General features: G+C 39.0%; 1 protein-coding gene across 3 annotated transcripts; it reads right to left on the bottom strand.

Annotated features, from left to right (window-relative positions):
• Nucleotides 1-1,291: 1,291 nt before the first annotated feature.
• LOC146551220 (uncharacterized) lies at nt 1,292-17,723 on the bottom strand. 3 transcript variants are annotated; one of them, XM_085259354.1, is made up of 7 exons: nt 17,666-17,723; nt 13,345-13,683; nt 5,423-5,590; nt 4,318-4,416; nt 3,908-3,942; nt 3,670-3,825; nt 1,292-3,078 (listed from the first exon to the last, which is right to left on the bottom strand). In XM_085259354.1, exons 1-7 carry the CDS (start codon nt 17,703-17,705, stop codon nt 2,902-2,904), a joined length of 1,014 nt encoding a protein of 337 aa, XP_085115480.1. In that variant the 5' UTR covers nt 17,706-17,723; the 3' UTR covers nt 1,292-2,901. The 3 variants fall into 3 exon arrangements, with proteins under 3 accessions (XP_085115480.1, XP_085115478.1, XP_085115479.1); XM_085259352.1 differs by lacking the exons at nt 13,345-13,683; nt 17,666-17,723 and adding exons at nt 5,805-6,143; nt 7,171-7,322; XM_085259353.1 differs by lacking the exons at nt 1,292-3,078; nt 3,670-3,825; nt 3,908-3,942; nt 4,318-4,416; nt 5,423-5,590 and adding exons at nt 9,327-9,463; nt 10,483-10,523; nt 11,083-11,181; nt 12,981-13,130.
• Nucleotides 17,724-18,353: the final 630 nt, after the last annotated feature.

Raw genomic sequence — 18,353 nt, 5'->3', positions numbered from 1 at the left:
GATCGTCAGTGTCCAAAACGTTCTTCTCTAAACCAAATGTAGATCTGCAGGGTCACAGATTCAGTGTCCAAAAACTGTCCAGGTGCCAACTATTGACTTTTCAGGGTCTTGGGTTCAATGACCCAGCACCCAACTGTCGAGTATGGCACAAAAAACTCCTATACAGGTAGTCTGGTTGTGCTCTCTGATTATAAAGTCTTGACCTGGTAACCTGTAAGAGCTTTGTGAGCTAATAAAGAATACGACTCAGACTTTACTGTTTCACAAAAGGTTAGAAAGTGAATGCCCACAATTTAGACTTTAAATGCAAGAAATTTTATGCAAGAAATTTAGCAAAAGCAAAAAAGAAATCTAATAGTTTAAGTGATGATTTTTACTGTCTTACTACTCACTTATCTACCTGAGCTAATGCTGATTTTGCTCTTATCTTTGGTGAGGAGAGGTTGGAGAAAGGATGAGCACACCTGGATCTGAAGATGCACTTATCCTCATGTTCTGAGTTGATGATAATCACTCAGCAGGAAAGCCACTGGGCAGTGGAAGTATAAATGTAAATGAAAATCCATCTGAATTAACTAAAGAGGCAAAAATGAGCAGATGAAAAGCCAAAAAATACAAAATTTTGCACATTTACAGGTTGGACTGCAGTTTCCCCTCGAGCATCGCTGCTGGAATTTGAACTGTGAACCTCTTAGATCCAATTGTCTGAACCGCTCATCTCACAGAAGACAAAAGGGAAGAACTCAGAATCTCTTCTTCATCCCCCTTTTATACCCACTCACCCTTTCTCCCCCTTCCTTCACTGGATGTCACATCTTCACATTTTAGCCATCCAATCAAGGTGCTGACATTTAATTATCCAAGGTCCACCCACACCTTATCCCCTCTGTCTATCTGACTGTGTTACTATCAGTAAAACCACATATAAATCATGGTTCTGTGTTTAACAATGACAATACTTAATAATTTTTCTCCCGGTGGCGCCACTGTCCGGCAGCCTCGCCTCTGTCAGTGCGCCCCAGGGTGGCTGTGGCTACAATGTAGCTGCCATCACCAGTGTGTGAATGTGTGTGTGAATGGGTGGATGACTGGATGTGTAAAGCGCTTTGGGGTCCTTAGTAAAGCGCTTTACAAATACAGGTCATAAAGAGTCGGTGACACAGTTCTCAGATATCATCATTTCTACTACTCAAACTACATTTCTCATTTACATATTGATCAAACTTATATTTTGATTTATCTTTGATTAAGAATAGAAATGCTTTATTAGCAGGAAACAGTTTCCTCTGATCATTTTTAATCACCTAATGCTGGATATTAAGACTGTTAAACCTCTTAGCTGTGATGTAGAGGCAGTAAACTTCAATCTCTGCTGACCTCAGATCACAAGACAAAGTTGATTTATTACAGTTCAGTTATTTAAACAGCATTATTGTTTTACAGTTTACTGCATCCTAAAAAATACTGTAATGCTGAGCACAGTGAAACATAAATAACAGATATAAAACATATACATATATATGCAAATGCAATAGCTTAAATGAATATAATAATATTGTTTTTAATTTAACAAAATAAAATTTGTTAAATTAATACAGTAAATTCAGTACATTCATCATTTTCAGTGTAAAATGACATAAATAAGAAGTTTTACGGTGACACTGTTGGGACCTTATATTTGTGGCCAATATCTATTAAACAGTTTGTAGAATTTCATTCCAACCAGCTCTCATTTCATTTTGTATTAAAGGTCGGGAGGATACAAAGAGATCTTCTCAGAACTACTGCTGCTATTATAAGAGACATCCATCACTGACATTTATCCACACACGGGATACATGTGGAAAAAGACAACATAACATGACATTTAAATTCATCCCTCAAATTCTTGTGTGAACCTGCAATAAAATGTTCTGTGACTGAATAGATTAGAGGAAATGAGCTGGACTTATTGTCCACTTTCTCATTACTTTCATATATTGTTTTAGTAAGTATCCAAAACATACAAGTTTCATTTATAATTTTTCAAGGGATCTTATATCTGTTTTCACTCTTGTATGCTTTTCATACAAGTTTCACACAAGACAGATACAAACGTTATAAGATTTATATATATCTTTTCCATTTGGGATATCACACTGCATTCAGTAAAGTTGTTAGAATATCCTTCTCAATATAGACTGTTGGCAAACATTTCTGGATATAATCCAGAAATGGGCGATCGTGGCTCAAGAGTTGGGCGTTCACCTTGTAATCGGAAGGTTGCCGGTTCGAGCCCCGGCTTGGACAGTCTCGGTCATTGTGTCCCTGGGCAAAACACTTCACCCGTTGCCTACTGGTGGTGGTCAGAGGGCCCGTTGGCGCCAGTGTCCGGCAGCCTCGCCTCTGTCAGTGCGCCCCAGGGTGGCTGTGGCTACAATGTAGCTTGCCATCACCAGTGTGTGAATGTGTGTGTGAATGGGTGGATGACTGGATATGTAAAGCGCTTTGGGGTCCTTAGGGACTAGTAAAGCGCTATACAAATACAGGCCATTTACCATTTATATCGAGTAAGAGACAACTTCACAGAGAGTATTTTTTTTAAATAAAAAGTTGGACCAGCTTTTTGAGGTCTTTAATGATGCATTATTCTCTTTTCTGTAAACACAAGTGGCCATATTTGAACAAAAAGGTGGCCGGAATTGTACTGGCTAACGCCAGCTAGCACTAATATTATGATTTTATGTAATTGTCTGTCAATTATGACAATAACATTATTGGGAAATACCATAGTTTGAAAAAAAAAAGTGAATTAGTTATCTTTTAAGCTAAATAATGAGTAACTATCATAAAATATTGCATTTATCCAAGGCTAATTATGTTCACCTGCTGACTACTGAGGTGCCATCCACAGCATTAGATCTAATGTATTTCAACAGTAGAGTACAGAGGAGGTGAACCAACGTTGGGGTGATTGGCATAAATCGCAGGTGTACAGTAGACAGTGTCACATATATTACCACAGGGGGCGCTGTTGGAGGAAGGAATGTGGGAAAAATCCACTTCAGTGTAATCAGCATCATTCATGTCATCTGTAGCCTGAAATAAAAAGGTGGCATCAAGCTTCAGAATCTTAAAAATGAATTTGTAATTACATGAACATTTAGAGATACTACCAGACAGAAGATAATTTTTGTACATGTAGGTTAAAAAATAGACTAAATTTGTGAACTCTTAAAAAAAGTTTACCTTCATCTTGTTGATAAAGTAAGAGTGATTTAAAATAGAAATCGATTTTACTTATGCTACAGAAACGGATACCAGCACAAGCCTGTGAGCTTCCACTCTGTTGTTTTAACAAAAGATCCATCACTGCACTGTTTAACTGTCATTGGTCATTTCTGCTGCTGATTTGTCACAAGGCTTCACCACAGCTGGCAGCTCTGCATGGTTTGATTTAGAGTTTTTTAGAGTTTTGATTTAGTTTTACATCTGCTGCTCTTCCTGAAGCAATTTCTGTTTCTGCCTGGAATCAAACAGCAACTTTTTGCATGTAGTAAATCACTATAATATAAGAGACAGTATAACAGATCGATCAAGACAGCTAGTGAATTACTTTACTGCCCAAAATGTTGCACCGATCATTGTTTCTGATGCCAGAGTTTAAAATCAAACCATGATTCTATTTACTGCGTTCTGAGGAGCGGTGGCGAGGCTGTAGAGCTCTTGGTTTTCAACTCCATCTGGTTGCGAGCCTTCGGGGTAGTCATAAACTGAAGACACCCGCACAGGAGTTACACGGTTCTGAGCTTCATCCTCTGTGATGTTTCCATAAAGCCAGTTGGCCTGGAGGAAGAGAACAAACTGGCTGATTGATCCTAATCAAGTAGTAATGAAGCTCAGGTCACTCATAACTCCTAAAACCCACCTGTGAGATGTCAGCATGATCAGTTTTCATAGGTCCTGAAAAACATGCAAAAAATAAACATCTGTATTTATGTCACATTAAGTGACACAGTAACAGAACTCAAAGAACTGAACAGTATGAGGAAAAAGAACTGAAATCATTAAACAATGACTGATTTGAAGTAAACTGCAACCAATGACCGTGTCACAGGGCTTTCGATTCCTTTCAGATTTTCTTGTTACTTTTATTATTAAAGCATAAAGTTATTTACACTTTCACATTTTGCAATAAAAAGTCCCCATAATAAATATTACACAATATATTATAAAGGTTTGGCTTAACATTAAGTTTAGGGTTAATCTCCAGGAAATGAACCTGCATGCCGGTCATGTTGTGGAATGAAGAGATGAATTTGTTTACTACAGGCTCACCTTTTAGTTTAATCTTCCTGTTCTTGTAGAAAATCAGCAAAGCTGCTGATAAGATGGTGATCATAGCGACCAGAATCAGAGTCACATGAAGCAGCTTATCTGCAACGTAATAGAACAGATTTTATGCTGTTACACTCTAAATATGTGATATGTAATAAATGCATTTGTGAAACAAAGTCTCAGTCATTCAACCAACCACAGATAAAAAAAAAATGCTAAATGGCCTGTATTTGTAAAGCGCTTTACTAGTCCCTAAGGACCCCAAAGCGCTTTACACATCCAGTCATCCACACATTCACACACTGGTGATGGCAGCTACGTTGTAGCCACAGCCGCCCTGGGGCGCACTGACAGAGGCGAGGCTGCCGGACACTGGCGCCACCCCAGAGGTTAATTCTGTTCATCTAGACGTCGTGTTTTTAGTGGGAGAAACGTTTCGTCACTCATCCAAGTGACTTCTTCAGTCTCAGCTGACTGCAGGATTCCCCAATCTTATAAAAAGTACACTTGCACAATGACTGAAACTAGCACCACTGAATGCCCATTGATAAAATCCCATTGACCATTGATCAACAACCACTGATCAATGGCCATGAGTACCATTCACAGAGAGTTGGCAATGGCTGCAATCACAGCATTGTAAGATGGTGACAGATGTAGCCTTAGGCCCCCTCCTCGATTCAGAGTTGGTCTTTCCCTTTTTATGTAAATGGCCCCGTGTCTGATCTTTACTGCAGTACATTTATTTTATAACTTCACTTCTGTAGCTTAATATTACAAAACATACTCAAATAAAGAATTATATAAATTTCGTTCAAGCTATAATGAGGGTACAATAAGATGGAATAACAAGAAAAATGTTTAAATAAACAAAAATAATATACCTCATCCTGCAGCGAATCTGGAATTTTTACTTTTGATACTTTAAATCTATTTTAATTTAAATACTTTTATCTTTTACTTCTGAGTTGTGTATTTCTCCAATGTGTCTGTTTCTATTCATACTTATAGGAATAAATCAGACCCCTTCTTCCATGAGGTTTGTATTTTTTTGATAAACATAGTGACGGATCCACACTCACACCCACATGCATATACGATGTACCTGAACCTGCAGCTGTTTGAGGCTGTCTGGAGACTTCAGAGGAGGCTGATGAAGCTGTGAAGCTTCCTGAACTGACGTTCACATGCTGTGTTGTTGTTGTTGTTGTGGAGGCCGACAGGAGAAATGTTGATGTTGATAAAGGCTCATGAGGTGTTGGAGTGTCTGAAGCTGTGAACAAGGAAAAATCAGAATAATCACAATCCTGCTTGAAGCAGGTTTTCTGTCTGCATGTGAGTAACAGGGGTTAATGTGTGTTTACAGCACAACTCATTGAACTAAACTTGTAGTGTAAATATGACACATGTAGGTTATTGAAAGAAAAGTAACTGTGGTCAGTGAGAAGTTCACATCTTCAGGGACATGAATACATTTCTTTACTCACCTCCTGTGATGACAAGCTGAAAATCACATGGTTGTAAAGTTCTGTCCAGTGTGCACCTGTACCATCCTGAATCCGACTTGTTCAGCTGTGTGATGCTCACGTACACAATATCCTTTGACAGTAAATTCTTTTTTACAAATGTAATGCTGTATCTGCCGCTCTGAGCTGTGTAATCAGTTGTTTCAATGAGAATGTTTCCAGTTTCACATTTGTCTTTGCAGAACAATGTCTTTCTTCCAAGGATCCGAAATTTACATTCGACTGTGATGTTTCCTCCTTCCAGTCTTTCATAGACGAGAGTTTCAGCGTTGGCAAGTCCAGTGTTTCCATCCTGCAGGTCTGTAGAAAATATGAACAATCAGTTACCAACTTCCTGTAAACACTGCATTTGATTTTAAATATTGTATTAAATTAAACTGAAACAGATAATTATTCTCTCTAATTGAACAAAACAATTTAAAGTAGTTCATTTAAATTCACTCTCTTTGTATTTTTCATTTGAACAAAATCATCCTGGTTCTTCCTGACATCGGTACAAGCCATCTGCTGAAGAACCGCTCAGTTAAAAGCTTGAAAACTGACCTCTTATTTGTTTGTATTAAGATCTTGATCTGCTTTGAGGTTTTTGAAATAGTTACTTAATATTCAGAGTTTTCATTCCGTTAACATTAAAGCTGTGCTGTTCCTCCTGAACTCAATGATAAGGTTGTTTCCTTACAAGCTCTGAATGTGGTTTAGTGGTTTGGAAAAGGAGGAAGCAGCACTCTGAACACAAACGAGCTGCTGTCGGTCTGAACGCAGCTGCTAACCAGGTGACGTGTCAAGGTCGGTATCCCCGACAGAATTTGTTTCCCCTGCTTCGGGAGCGCGCACTGGGCTTTTAGATCACAAACACCTCTAATAATGAGTTATTACTTCTGAAATTTTGGACGTTTTAGCTCTTTGTACAGTACAGTTAGAGAAGGATACAAATAATTATCAGTCAAAATATCCTTGCTTTATTGAAATCATCCAACAAACTAAACGGTAATGTAATGGAGGCGGAGGCAATTGGATCCGCTCTCCGTCCACACCGAATGCTCCGACGTAAGGGAAACAAATTCTGACGGGGATACTTACCTTGGCACACCTGTCAACTCGAGGAGGCGGGGTATGTCTTAATCTCAACAAACTATGCTGTAATTCTGTCATTTCCATTGACTGTTAAACCTTTACCAGTATGAATGCAGGCTTTCATCTGCTCTGTGAGAACAGTGGTGGACATTGACTTACAGACAACCTTGGCTTCTGCTTTCAGCACTATTTCTGATGTAGCGCAAAACCTGCAAACATCTTTATAAATAAGAAATAAGAAGAATTTACTCACAGAGGAAGATGAAGCAGATCAAAATGTGACAGAGTTTCATCTCCAGGTTCTGACGGCTTAATGGTTAATGCTGCTTCTCTTTCTTCTCCGTTTGCAAACCAGGAACTTCTAACTTTCGTTTCTTGTTGTGGTCCCTCCCTCAAACCCACACTCCTCTACTTTCACAGGGTTTTTTTTGTCCATTTATTTATGGTTTCATTTTACATTTTCTTGAAACTTTTTTTATCTTCCAAAACAGTGTTTGGAGTTAACTAATCTTATTTAACTGGCTGCTGTTTCATTGTATAAAGCAGTGAGATCCATCTGCAACTCACCTACTAAAGGAGCAGTGACACTGACAGAAAGCTCATCACTGAGGGGCTTCCTGTCAAAATAAAAACTGTTTAATACAAAGCTGTGTTCACTCACCTGCCACATGATTAAGTACACCTGTCTAGTGACTTAATTGTTTGATTCTTTTCGTTCTCATCAGAAAATGTCCTGCAAGTCGTTTATCTTTTCAATATTGAGAAAGTTATCCAAGCTGTAAACAACAAGACATTTGGAAGTGTGTGCTGAGGGTGTAGGTGCAAACTCAAAAAGTAGCATCAGATACATGGAAATGAACAGAGCTAGATACTGACAATAAAAAAAAATTAGCCTACACCTGTCATGGTCCCGAGTCTTTGATTCAATATTTCCAGTTTTATTCTGGACTTATTTACATCAGAATCAGAATGAAAATACTTTATTTGTACCTAAGGAAATTATGTAATTATGTATCTTTGAAAGTTACAAGTTAATTTAGCTTCTACTTCCTGAATATGTTACACTCTGTTGTCTATGAGTTTGTTATTTATATTTCTTGATTTCTTGTCCTTTTGTGTCCAGTCTGTTTCGTCCCTGTGTTGTGTCTCCAGTGTCTCTGTGTCGTTTTATCTCTGGTCTCCCCATTGTGTTCATGTCTGTGTGGTTTGTTTTTGTTTATTTTTTGTGCATATCTGTGTTCCCTGTCTTCTGTAGTTAACTCATTCACTGCCAGCCATTTTCAAACGTATGCTTTCAATTGACGTCTATAGACGTCAATGGCAGTGAATGAGTTAATATATCTCAAGACATTCATCTCTATGTTTCATCCTTTTGTGTCCCCAGTCTGTCATGTCTCCATGTCTGTTTATCCCCAGTCCAAGTGTCATGTCTCAGTCTCAGTGTGTTCCTTCCTGTTTTATTTTGTTAGTCCCCCGTCTCCTGCCCGTACATTCAGTTTTGCATCCTCTGTCTTATTTGTCAGATTTTGTTCACCTGTGTTCTTGTGAGTTCCATCTCCCTGATCACCTCTTGTGTATTTAAGCCTTTAGTTTCCTTCACTCCCTTGTTGTGATCTCCCCTCATGTTGTGTGCTCTCCCTTCTCCCTGTCAGTGTTAGTTTTCAGTCTGTTTGCTCCTGTTTTACTCATCTGTATGTGTTGTTAAGTTTGCCATTTGGTAGCTAATAACGCTGTGTTTTGAGTTCAAGTCTTTCTGCATTTGGAATCCACACTCTTCCTAAGACACAAATGTGTCCTCATAACATATTTTAAACAAAGAATGAGACGAGTGATTCCAGATAGTTTAGAAACTTTGAAATGACTTTTATTTTAATTAAAAAGTAGACCTTCTAATAGGTGACTTGGGCAGACTGTAGATCCATGTACGTCATTCATTGACACTGTGGCTAAAGGATCAAACTGATATCACGGCAAAACGTGTAACAGACACGTCGGTCGACAGTGTCCATCGCACGCTTTACCTCTTCAACAAATGAAATGGACATGAATGCAGAAGTTGCATTACCAGCAGGGGGAGTAATATATGTAAAGCCATGAAGTCGGTAGTGAGGACCAAGTACATTCGTCCTTAATCATCAGAAACAGTTAAGCTAGGTGGCTAATATGTATATGCATGTAAATGTGTTAATAACATTTATTTAAAGGCTTTCCGATGATTATTTTCATGTTGGCTTGAAATAAATCTCCCTCTGCTGTTACTGCAACTTCTGCATGTGTGTCCATTTCATGTTTTGTAAGGGGCAAAGTGTCAAATGTACACGGTGGACCAGCGTGTCTATTACATGTTTTGACAAGATACTGGGTTAAAAGATGGAAGCAATGGGAGAAAAATGACTGGTACGCTCATGCAGTCATTCAGCTTCACAGGAGTTCATGTCTGAAAACTGGTTATTGTGTCTGAGTGTAGAGTAGGTTTGGTCGTGATCTCTGCTCGAGGTCGAGTCTTCACATGAGGAGACTGGACGATCGATTTCACTGAGACCAATCTGGGAAAATAAAAATAACAAATTGACTGAATTGAGGAGAAAAGACAAAAACACAATGACAGCAACGACATATTAAAGCAGAAGATGATGATGCGCAGCAGGTTTTTAGTTTCAGGATGGAAACAGAAGCTGTGTGTTCTATTTATAGTACACAGAGAAGTGAAAAAGTAAGATTTAAATGAATCATATAATAGTGGATTTCATTTATATAGCGCTTTTCGGGCCCTCAAACCGCTTTACAATTCCACTATTCATTCACACACTGGTGAAGGTAAGCTACAGTTGTAGCCACAGCTGCCCTGGGGCAGACCAGGAGGCGGTAGGTCAAGTGTCTTGCCCAAGGACACAACGACCGAGACTGTCCGAGCCAGGGCTCGGACCGGCAACCTTCCGGTTACAAGACGAACTGCCAACTCTTGAGCCACGATCGCCTCGATATGATTGAAACTGGAATGAAATATTGTTTTAACATTTTCCTATTAGGTCAGCATTTACCAATTTAAATTGAAAATCATGAACTTTTTGTAAACCATGAAATCACTTTTTGTTTTTCTTTTCTGTCATGAATTGCTCTGTGACAGGCAGGAGATTGGACCCAAAATGCAGGATTCGCAACACATGGGGGCGAACTCAAAATGCAGCTTCATTGCTGACTCGAGGGAAAACGATACAAAACTATAAAATATAAAAATATAAACTAAACTAGAGGGAGAGAGAACATGAGGAGCATGAGGGAGAGAGGCAGCCATGATAGGCTGGGGAAAACAAGATGTCACAAGAACTCACACAACCATATAAATGCAGACACCCAGGGGGAGACACAGAAGGCAACAACACAGGGAGACTACTGAACAGAGTGACGTAGGAAATCTAACCTTAACATAATGCAAAAAAATGACAAAAAGCACAGGAAACTTAAACCGCTGGGCCAAAATGACCCAGGACCATGCCATTTCTTTCCAGTCTCGTACAGATTTTTAAAAGATGACATAGAGAAAAAACAAACTGAGATAAATCACCTCAGTGTGGTCAAATGCTGAGTGTCTCCTGCTGTTCAAACCTGTAGAAAAGACAGGTAATAAGTTTCATTAGCTTGACTTACTTATTCTGAAAACGTAATACAATTTTAACAAAATGTTGTGTGTCCAGTGTGTGTGCCTGTCCTGTGAAACACTGAGTTTATCAGCAACCAATCAGTACCACAAGAAATATTTTGAATAAAGGTTATTACAGTTAAAATACATTAAAAACAAAAATGCAATTTATTTAAATTAAATCCACTTCTCCTTATTAAGGTTGTGGGGATGCTGAAGCCTTTCTCAGCTGTCACAGGGCAAGAGTCATGGTACACCCTGGACAGGTCTAACGCAGGTGTGTCGCTAATACAGTTTTTATTGTAATACCTGTACTACTTATCTTAAATCTTGCCTCTGACATATGCCCCCCTCAGGATAATAATTGAAACTAATAAAACTGAAATATGAAAATCCACTCTGGAAATTAACTGAAAATAGAAAATAAACTGAATTGAAAACAAACATCAAAATGCAAAAGTATAATAACTCTGTTGTCAATTAATGAATCTTAAAGGTTTTAAATAATGTTTGAAGGTAACTCACCGTTAGAGGCCTCGGCCGTGATTCTGTAGATGAGCAGCAGAACAACAGGCAGCAGAACCACCACCACAGACAAACGTATCACCAGCTCCAAGGACAAACCTGGATGACAGACACACAGACACAAAACTTCAAATACTGCTTTTCACGAGTTTCTCAGAAAAAGACGTGAAATGTTGTTGAGCTTTGCTCTTGTTGGAGAATTATAACTTGTTTCTCTTTTTGAGGGAATAGTTGTTGTTCTGGATATGGATCATTTGTCAAGTAAATAAACTGCTGCTCAGTGAACATAAAGCATGATCTGTGTAGGTTAACAGGATCTTAGGAAACAGACGTGCACCACAGCAAATAATTTCTAAAACATAAACTGCAGCAAAGTCTCACAGAAGAACCTGAAATAAAAATGTTGAATTTTTTCTATTATTTCAAGTTTGTGGACTCGAATCATTCTTCCTGTTGAAATGATATTACTGAAGTCACATGACTGTAATGAAAACAGAGGGCAGTTTTCTGTGCACACAAACAACTTTTTGTCAGTTTTTCATGTTTTGCCATGAGACTGAGCTTCAGCTCCAGACTTTTAGCTCAGCAGCTTGAGTCAAATCTTGGTAATTATTTTAAATTCCCATCCATCTAAACAAACTGGGAGAGAACCATCACTTTCATTTCCATGGTCACTGGGACATTAAAAACTCAGTGAATAGAATTTGTGGTCTCATCCAGTTCATCAGATTCAAATGTTCTGCAACTTTACCCCAAACCTTTGAAAATAAGCCTTTAAATGTGTTTTTCCCATAAGCTACACTCCTACTAAGCATGCACACAGTTTCTGAACATTATGACAGAGCGAGTCCAGAAGATTTGGATTTAATGAGCCTCATCTCCATGATGAAAATCAGAAAAACTGATTAACAATATTGACTGATCACATCTTTGTCTGCCATCAAGAGCTCATGTAGTGACACTGAAGAAGTCAGCCAAGTTCTCAACCAGCTTTTATCTGCAGTGGTGGTAAGTTTTTAAGTGCTTCATTTAGACGTTGTGCTCTTTACATTCCTAGATTTATCTCATAACTTCACTTCCTTCATAATTTTATATTAATTTTACAAAATGTAATATCTTAATCTTCTTCCACCTTTAAAGGGCGGGTCGCGGGGGCAGCAACCTAAGCAGAGAAGCCCAGACCTCCCTCTCCCCAGCCAGCTTTTCCAGGGGAACACAAAGGCATTCCCAGGCCAGAGGAGAGATATTATCTCCCCAGCGTGTCCTGGGTCATCTCCCGGTGGGACAAGCCCGGAACACCTCACCCAGGAGGTTCCCAGGAGGCATCCTTGTCAGATGCCAAAACCACCTCACCTGGCTCCTTACGATGTGGAGGAGCAGCAGCTCTACTCTGCGCCCCTCCTGAATGGCCAAACTCTTCATCCCATCTCTAAGGGAAACACCAGCCACCCTTGGAGGGAGCTCATTTCCGCCATTATTTCAGTCACTACCCACAGCTCACGACCATAGGTGTTGGGTGAGGACAGGGATGTAGATCGATTGGTAAATTCAGATATTCGCTTTTACACTCAGCTGTCTCTTACATCAAATACATAATTCAGTTTAAATTATGAAAAAGTTGCCATTGGGAGCAATTAACAGATAAAAATTCACAAACATAACCTCATCATAAAACAACTCTGGTAATTTTACTTTTGATACTCTGATTAAATTTTAATGTCAATACTTTTTTGTGTGTATTTCTACACTGTGGCTGTTTCTACTTATACTTCAGGAATTAATCAGACTGCTTCTTCCACACTGATGTGTTGTTAATAGACATGGATGAGGGTTTTTATTTTTGTGATAAACAATGACAGATCCACACTCTTATCCACAATCACGCATATACGATGTACCTGAACCTGCAGCTGTTTGAGGCTGTCTGAAGACTTCAGAGGAGGCCGAAGGTACGAAACTTGCTGAAGTGAAGTTTGTTGTTGTTGTGGAGGCCGACAGGAGAAATGTTGATGTTGATAAAGGCTGATGAGGTGTTGGAGTTTTTGAAGCTGTGAACAAGGAAAAATCATAATAATAACAATCCTGCTTGGAGCAGGTTTTCTGTCTGCATGTCAGTAATAGAGGTTAATATGTTCTTACAGCACAACTCATTGAACTAACCTGAAGTGTAAATATGACACATGTAGGTTATTGAAAGAAAAGTAACTGTGGTCAGTGAGAAGTTCACATCTTCAGGGACATGAATACATTTTCTTTACTCACCTCCTGTGATGACAAGCTGAAAATCACATGGTTCTAAAGCTCTGTCCAGTGTGCATCTGTACCATCCTGAATCAGACTTGTTCAGCTGTGTGATGCTCACGTACACAATATCCTTTGACAGTACATTCTTTCTTACAAATGTAATGCTGTATCTGCCGCTCTGAGCTGTGTAATCAGTTGTTTCAATGAGAATGTTTCTTTTTTCACATTTGTCTTTGCAGAACAACATTTTACTTCCTAGTAAATAAAATTTACATTCGACTGTGATGTTTCCTCCTTCCACTCCTTCATAGACGAGAGTTTCAGCATTGGCAAGTCCAGTGTTTCCATCCTGCAGGTCTGTAGAAAATATGAACAATCAGTTACTTCCTATAAGCACAGCATTTGATTTTAAATATTTTACTAAATTAAACTGAAACAAATTATTGTTATTATTATTATTATTATTATCTAATTGAACACAACAATTAAAGGTAGTTCATTTAAATTCACTCTCTTTGTAGTCTTCATTTAAACAAAATCATCCTGGTCCTTCCTGCCAACACAAGACATCTACTGAAGAACCGCTCAGTTAAAAGTTTGAAAACTGACCTCTTATTTGTCTGTGATAAGATCTTGATCTGCTTTGAGCTGTGCTGTTCCTCCTGAACTCAATGATAAGGTTGTTTCCTTACAAGCTCTAAATGTGGTTTGGTAGTTTGGAAAAGAAGGAAGCAGCACTCTGAACACAAACGAGCTGCTGTCGGTCTGAAAGCAGCTGCTAACCAGGTGACGTGTCAAGGTCGATATCCCCGACAGCATTTGTTTCCCCTGCGTCGGGAGCGCGCACTGGGCTTTTAGATCACAAACACCTCTAATAATGACTTATTTGTGATGTGTGAAGGGTCCGGGCTGCGAGGATTATGGCAGTGGTGACTTTTCCCAGGAGAAGCTGGGACCCTGTTTACTAGAAGGTTTTAAAATCTCTGTACTTTTAGGTGACAGAAGGAGACATGTGGCCTGGTCAAAACACAGAGAGCTGCACTCTAAAAGATCTTTAAATATAGTAAACATACCTTGTGTGCCACAGACTGCTCCCAAACACGAGGGGACAAGTAATACCTCTAAAACACTTAAGTTGGCTTTATTAAACGTTAGATCTTTAGCTGGGAAAACATTTTTAATTAATGATTTAATCACTGAGCACAGCCTTGATTTTATGTTTTTAACTGAAACTTGGTTGGACCAAAGTAACAGTGGAGATGTTCTCATCGAGACGACCCCTCCTAGCTACAGTTTTATCAGTGAGGCCAGGGTGAGCAGGAGAGGAGGAGGGGTTGCTGTCTTATTTAATGAATCATTTCAATGTAAGCAGCTATCTCCTGGAAGTTTTCAGTCTTTTGAATATGTGGCTTTACAGCTGAAGGCCCCATCCAAAGTTGTGTTTCTTAATGTTTACAGGCCTCCCAAATACTGCACAGACTTTTTTAATGACCTCAGTGAACTGCTGTCTGTGATCTGTGTTGATTTCGACTGTGTAATTATTGTTGGGGATTTTAACATCCATGTGGACAACCCTCAGGACAAAGGGACTAAAGACCTGAGTAACACTCTGGGCAACTTTGGGCTGACTCAGCATGTAACAGAGGCCACACATAATAGAGGACACACTCTTGACCTACTGATCTCCAAGGGCCTGAGCATTTCAAAGGTTACTGTGTCTGATGTGGGCCTGTCTGATCATTACTGTGTTTTCTTTGAAAGTAAAATCTCAGCCCACACAAATATATCAACAGCAGTGATCACAAAACGGTGTATAACTGAAGACAGTAGTGAGATCTTTAACCAGGTCTTCCCATTAACACCTGACCTGTCCAGAGGGTCAGTCAATGAGCTCGTCAATAGCTTCAATGCTAAAATGTTAAATGTAATGGACACTATTGCCCCCATTAAGGTGAAGGTTATCTCTGGAAGGAAAAAGTCTCCATGGAGAAACTCCACACTGGTGAAAAATGAAAAAAAGAGATTGTAGGAAAGCTGAGCGCAGATGGAGAAAAACAAACCTCCAGGTTCACTATGACATCTATAAAGAGAAACTTCACAATTATAATTTACAACTGAGGAGTGCAAGGAGGTCCTACTTCTCTGACATCATCACTAAAAACAGTCATAATGCTCGGGTCTTATTTTCTACAGTTGACAGGCTAACAAACTCTCCTGTGTCAGTGGCAGCTGAACTTCATTCGACCATGGCCTGCAATGACTTTGCCAAATTCTTCACAGAAAAAATCCAAAAGATTAGACACGCAATTGGTACATCAACAGCAGATCCAGACTATGTACTGTGTCCACCGAAAAACTGTTTAAACACCATGAAACAGTTTGACCCTATTAACAGCAAAGACCTGGAGGACATCTTAGGTCAACTGAACTCCTCCTCCTGCTGTTTAGCTGTCCTGCCAACAAGTTTTTTCAAAAAGGTCTCAAAGACTTTAGAGTCAGACCTGTTACAGATCGTCAACTTTTCTTTAATGTCAGGTGTGTTTCCAGAACCTCTAAAAACTGCTGTAATTAAACCTATACTGAAAAAGGACAATCTTGACAAGACACAAATGAACAACTACAGGCCGATCTCAAATGTCCCATTTTTAAGTAAGATCATTGAAAAAGCAGTTTCTCAACAGCTCAATTACTTCTTAAAACAGAATAATTGCTACGATGCCTTCCAGTCAGGTTTTAGACAGAACCACAGCACTGAAACCGCTCTGACCAAAGTGTTTAATGACATATGTCTGAATACAGACAGTGGAAAAATGTCAGTCTTAGTTTTACTGGATCTCATATTACTCAAACGACTGGAGAACTGGGCAGGTCTTTCAGGAACTGTACTAAACTGGTTCAAAACATACTTAGAAAACAGGAAATACTTTGTATCAATAGGTAACTTCACATCTGAGCAGACAAGCATCACATGTGGAGTTCCCCAAGGTTCCATCTTGGGACCCCTTCTGGTTAACATTTACATGCTCCCACTGGCACAGATTATAAAGAACAACAAAATAAACTATCACAGCTATGCAGATGACACACAAATATATATCACAATGTCACCAGGAGACCAAGGTCCTGTACAGGCTGTAGGTAAATGCATTGAGGAAATTAATGACTGGTTGTGCCACAATTTTCTCCAGCTAAACAAAAACAAAACTGAGGTAATAGTCTTTGGCGCCAAAGAAAAATGATTACAGGTCACCAGAGAACTTCAATCTATACACCTAAAAACCACAAACCAGGAGAGAAATTTGGGTGTAGTGATGGATGCAGACCTAAACTTAGAAAAACACATTAAGACAATAACAAAATCAGCTTACTATCGCCTCAAGAATATATCAAGGATAAAAGATCTGATGTCTCAACAAGACCTGGAAAAACTAGTCCATGCATTCATCTTTAGTAGGCTTGATTACTGTAACAGCATCTTTACAGGTCTACCTAAAAAATCAGTCAGACATCTACAGCTCATTCAGAACTCTGCTGCTCGAGTCCTCACTAAGACCAAAAAAGTGGACCACATCAGTCCAGCTCTGAGGTCTTTACACTGGCTGCCTGTCCGTCAGAGGATAGACTTTAAAGTTCTGATGCTGGTCTATAAAGCTCTGAATGGTTTAGGACCAAAATATATCAGTGACCTCCTGACCCAGTATGAACCTTCCAGATCCCTCAGGTCATCTGGATCCGGTCTTTTATCAGTTCCCAGAGTCAGAACCAGACACGGTGAAGCTGCATTCAGCTTTTATGCTCCTTATATCTGGAACAAACTCCCAGAAAGCCTCAGATCAGCTGAAACACTCAGTTTATTTAAATCCAGGTTGAAGACTCACCTGTTCTCAGCTGCATTTGAATAAAGCACCAAATCCTGTAAAGCACTGTTTTACTTTTAAGCTTAAATTTCAAAAGTTACATTTTAACTACTGATTTCATCTACTGTTCTGATTTTATCTGTTTTGATTTTATACACTGTTTTGTTTGTTTGTTTGTTTGTTTGTTTGTTTGTTTGTTTGTTTGTTTGTTTGCTCATGCTTTTTATTTGTTTTTGTTTCTAATGTCTCTGTAAAGCACTTTGAATCACCTTGTTGTTGAATTGTGCTATACAAATAAACTTGCCTTGCCTTGCCTTATTACTTCTGAAATTTTGGACGTTTTTGCTCTTCATCTGCTCTGTAAGAACAGTGGTGGACATTGACTCACAGACAACCTCAGCTTCTTCTTTCAGCACTATTTCTGATGAAGTGCAAAACCTGCAAACATTGTTATAAATCAGAAATAAGACAAATTTACTCACAGAGGAAGATGAAGCAGAACAAAATGTGACAGAGTTTCATCTCGAGGTTCTGACGGCTTAATGCTGCTTCTCTTTCTTCTCTGTTTGCAAACCAGGAACTTCTAATTTTTGCATTTGTTGTGGTCCCTCCCTCAAACCCACACTCCTCTGCTTTCACAGGGTTTTTTTTGTCCATTTATTTATGGTTTAGTTTTACACTTTCTGAAATGTAACCTTTTTTTTTTGTCTTCCAAAACAGAGTTTGGAGTTAACTAATCTTATTTAACTGGCTGCAGTTTCATCGTGTGAATCCATCTGCAACTCACCTACTAAAGGAGCAGTGACACTGACAGAAAGCTCAACACTGAGGGGCTTCCTGTCAAAATAAAAACTGTTTAATACAAAGCTGTGTTCACTCACCTGCCACATACAAAATTATGTAATTATGTGTCTTTGAAAGTTTTAAGTTAATTTAGCTTCTACTTCCTGCATATGTTACACTCTGTTGTCTATGAGTTTGTTATTTATATTTCTTGATTTCTTGTCCTTTTGTGTCCAGTCTGTTAGTTTCGTCCCTGTGTTGTGTCTCCAGTGTCCCTGTGTTGTTTTACCTCTGGTCTCCCCAGTTGTGTTTAGGTCTGTCTGGCTGTGGTTTTTCCCTGTTCCCATCTTCATTTCAGTGTTTCATCCTTTTGTGTCCCCAGTCTGT

This window comes from Mchenga conophoros, linkage group LG20 (assembly GCF_057382185.1).
Source record: "Mchenga conophoros isolate Kocher_MC1m ecotype Shallow Benthic linkage group LG20, M_conophoros_male_GT1.1, whole genome shotgun sequence".
In the NCBI taxonomy this organism is placed as follows: Eukaryota; Metazoa; Chordata; class Actinopteri; order Cichliformes; family Cichlidae; genus Mchenga; species Mchenga conophoros.
The sequence above is the reverse complement of the archived record's forward strand: the minus strand, read 5'-3'. Positions and strand labels throughout refer to the sequence as shown.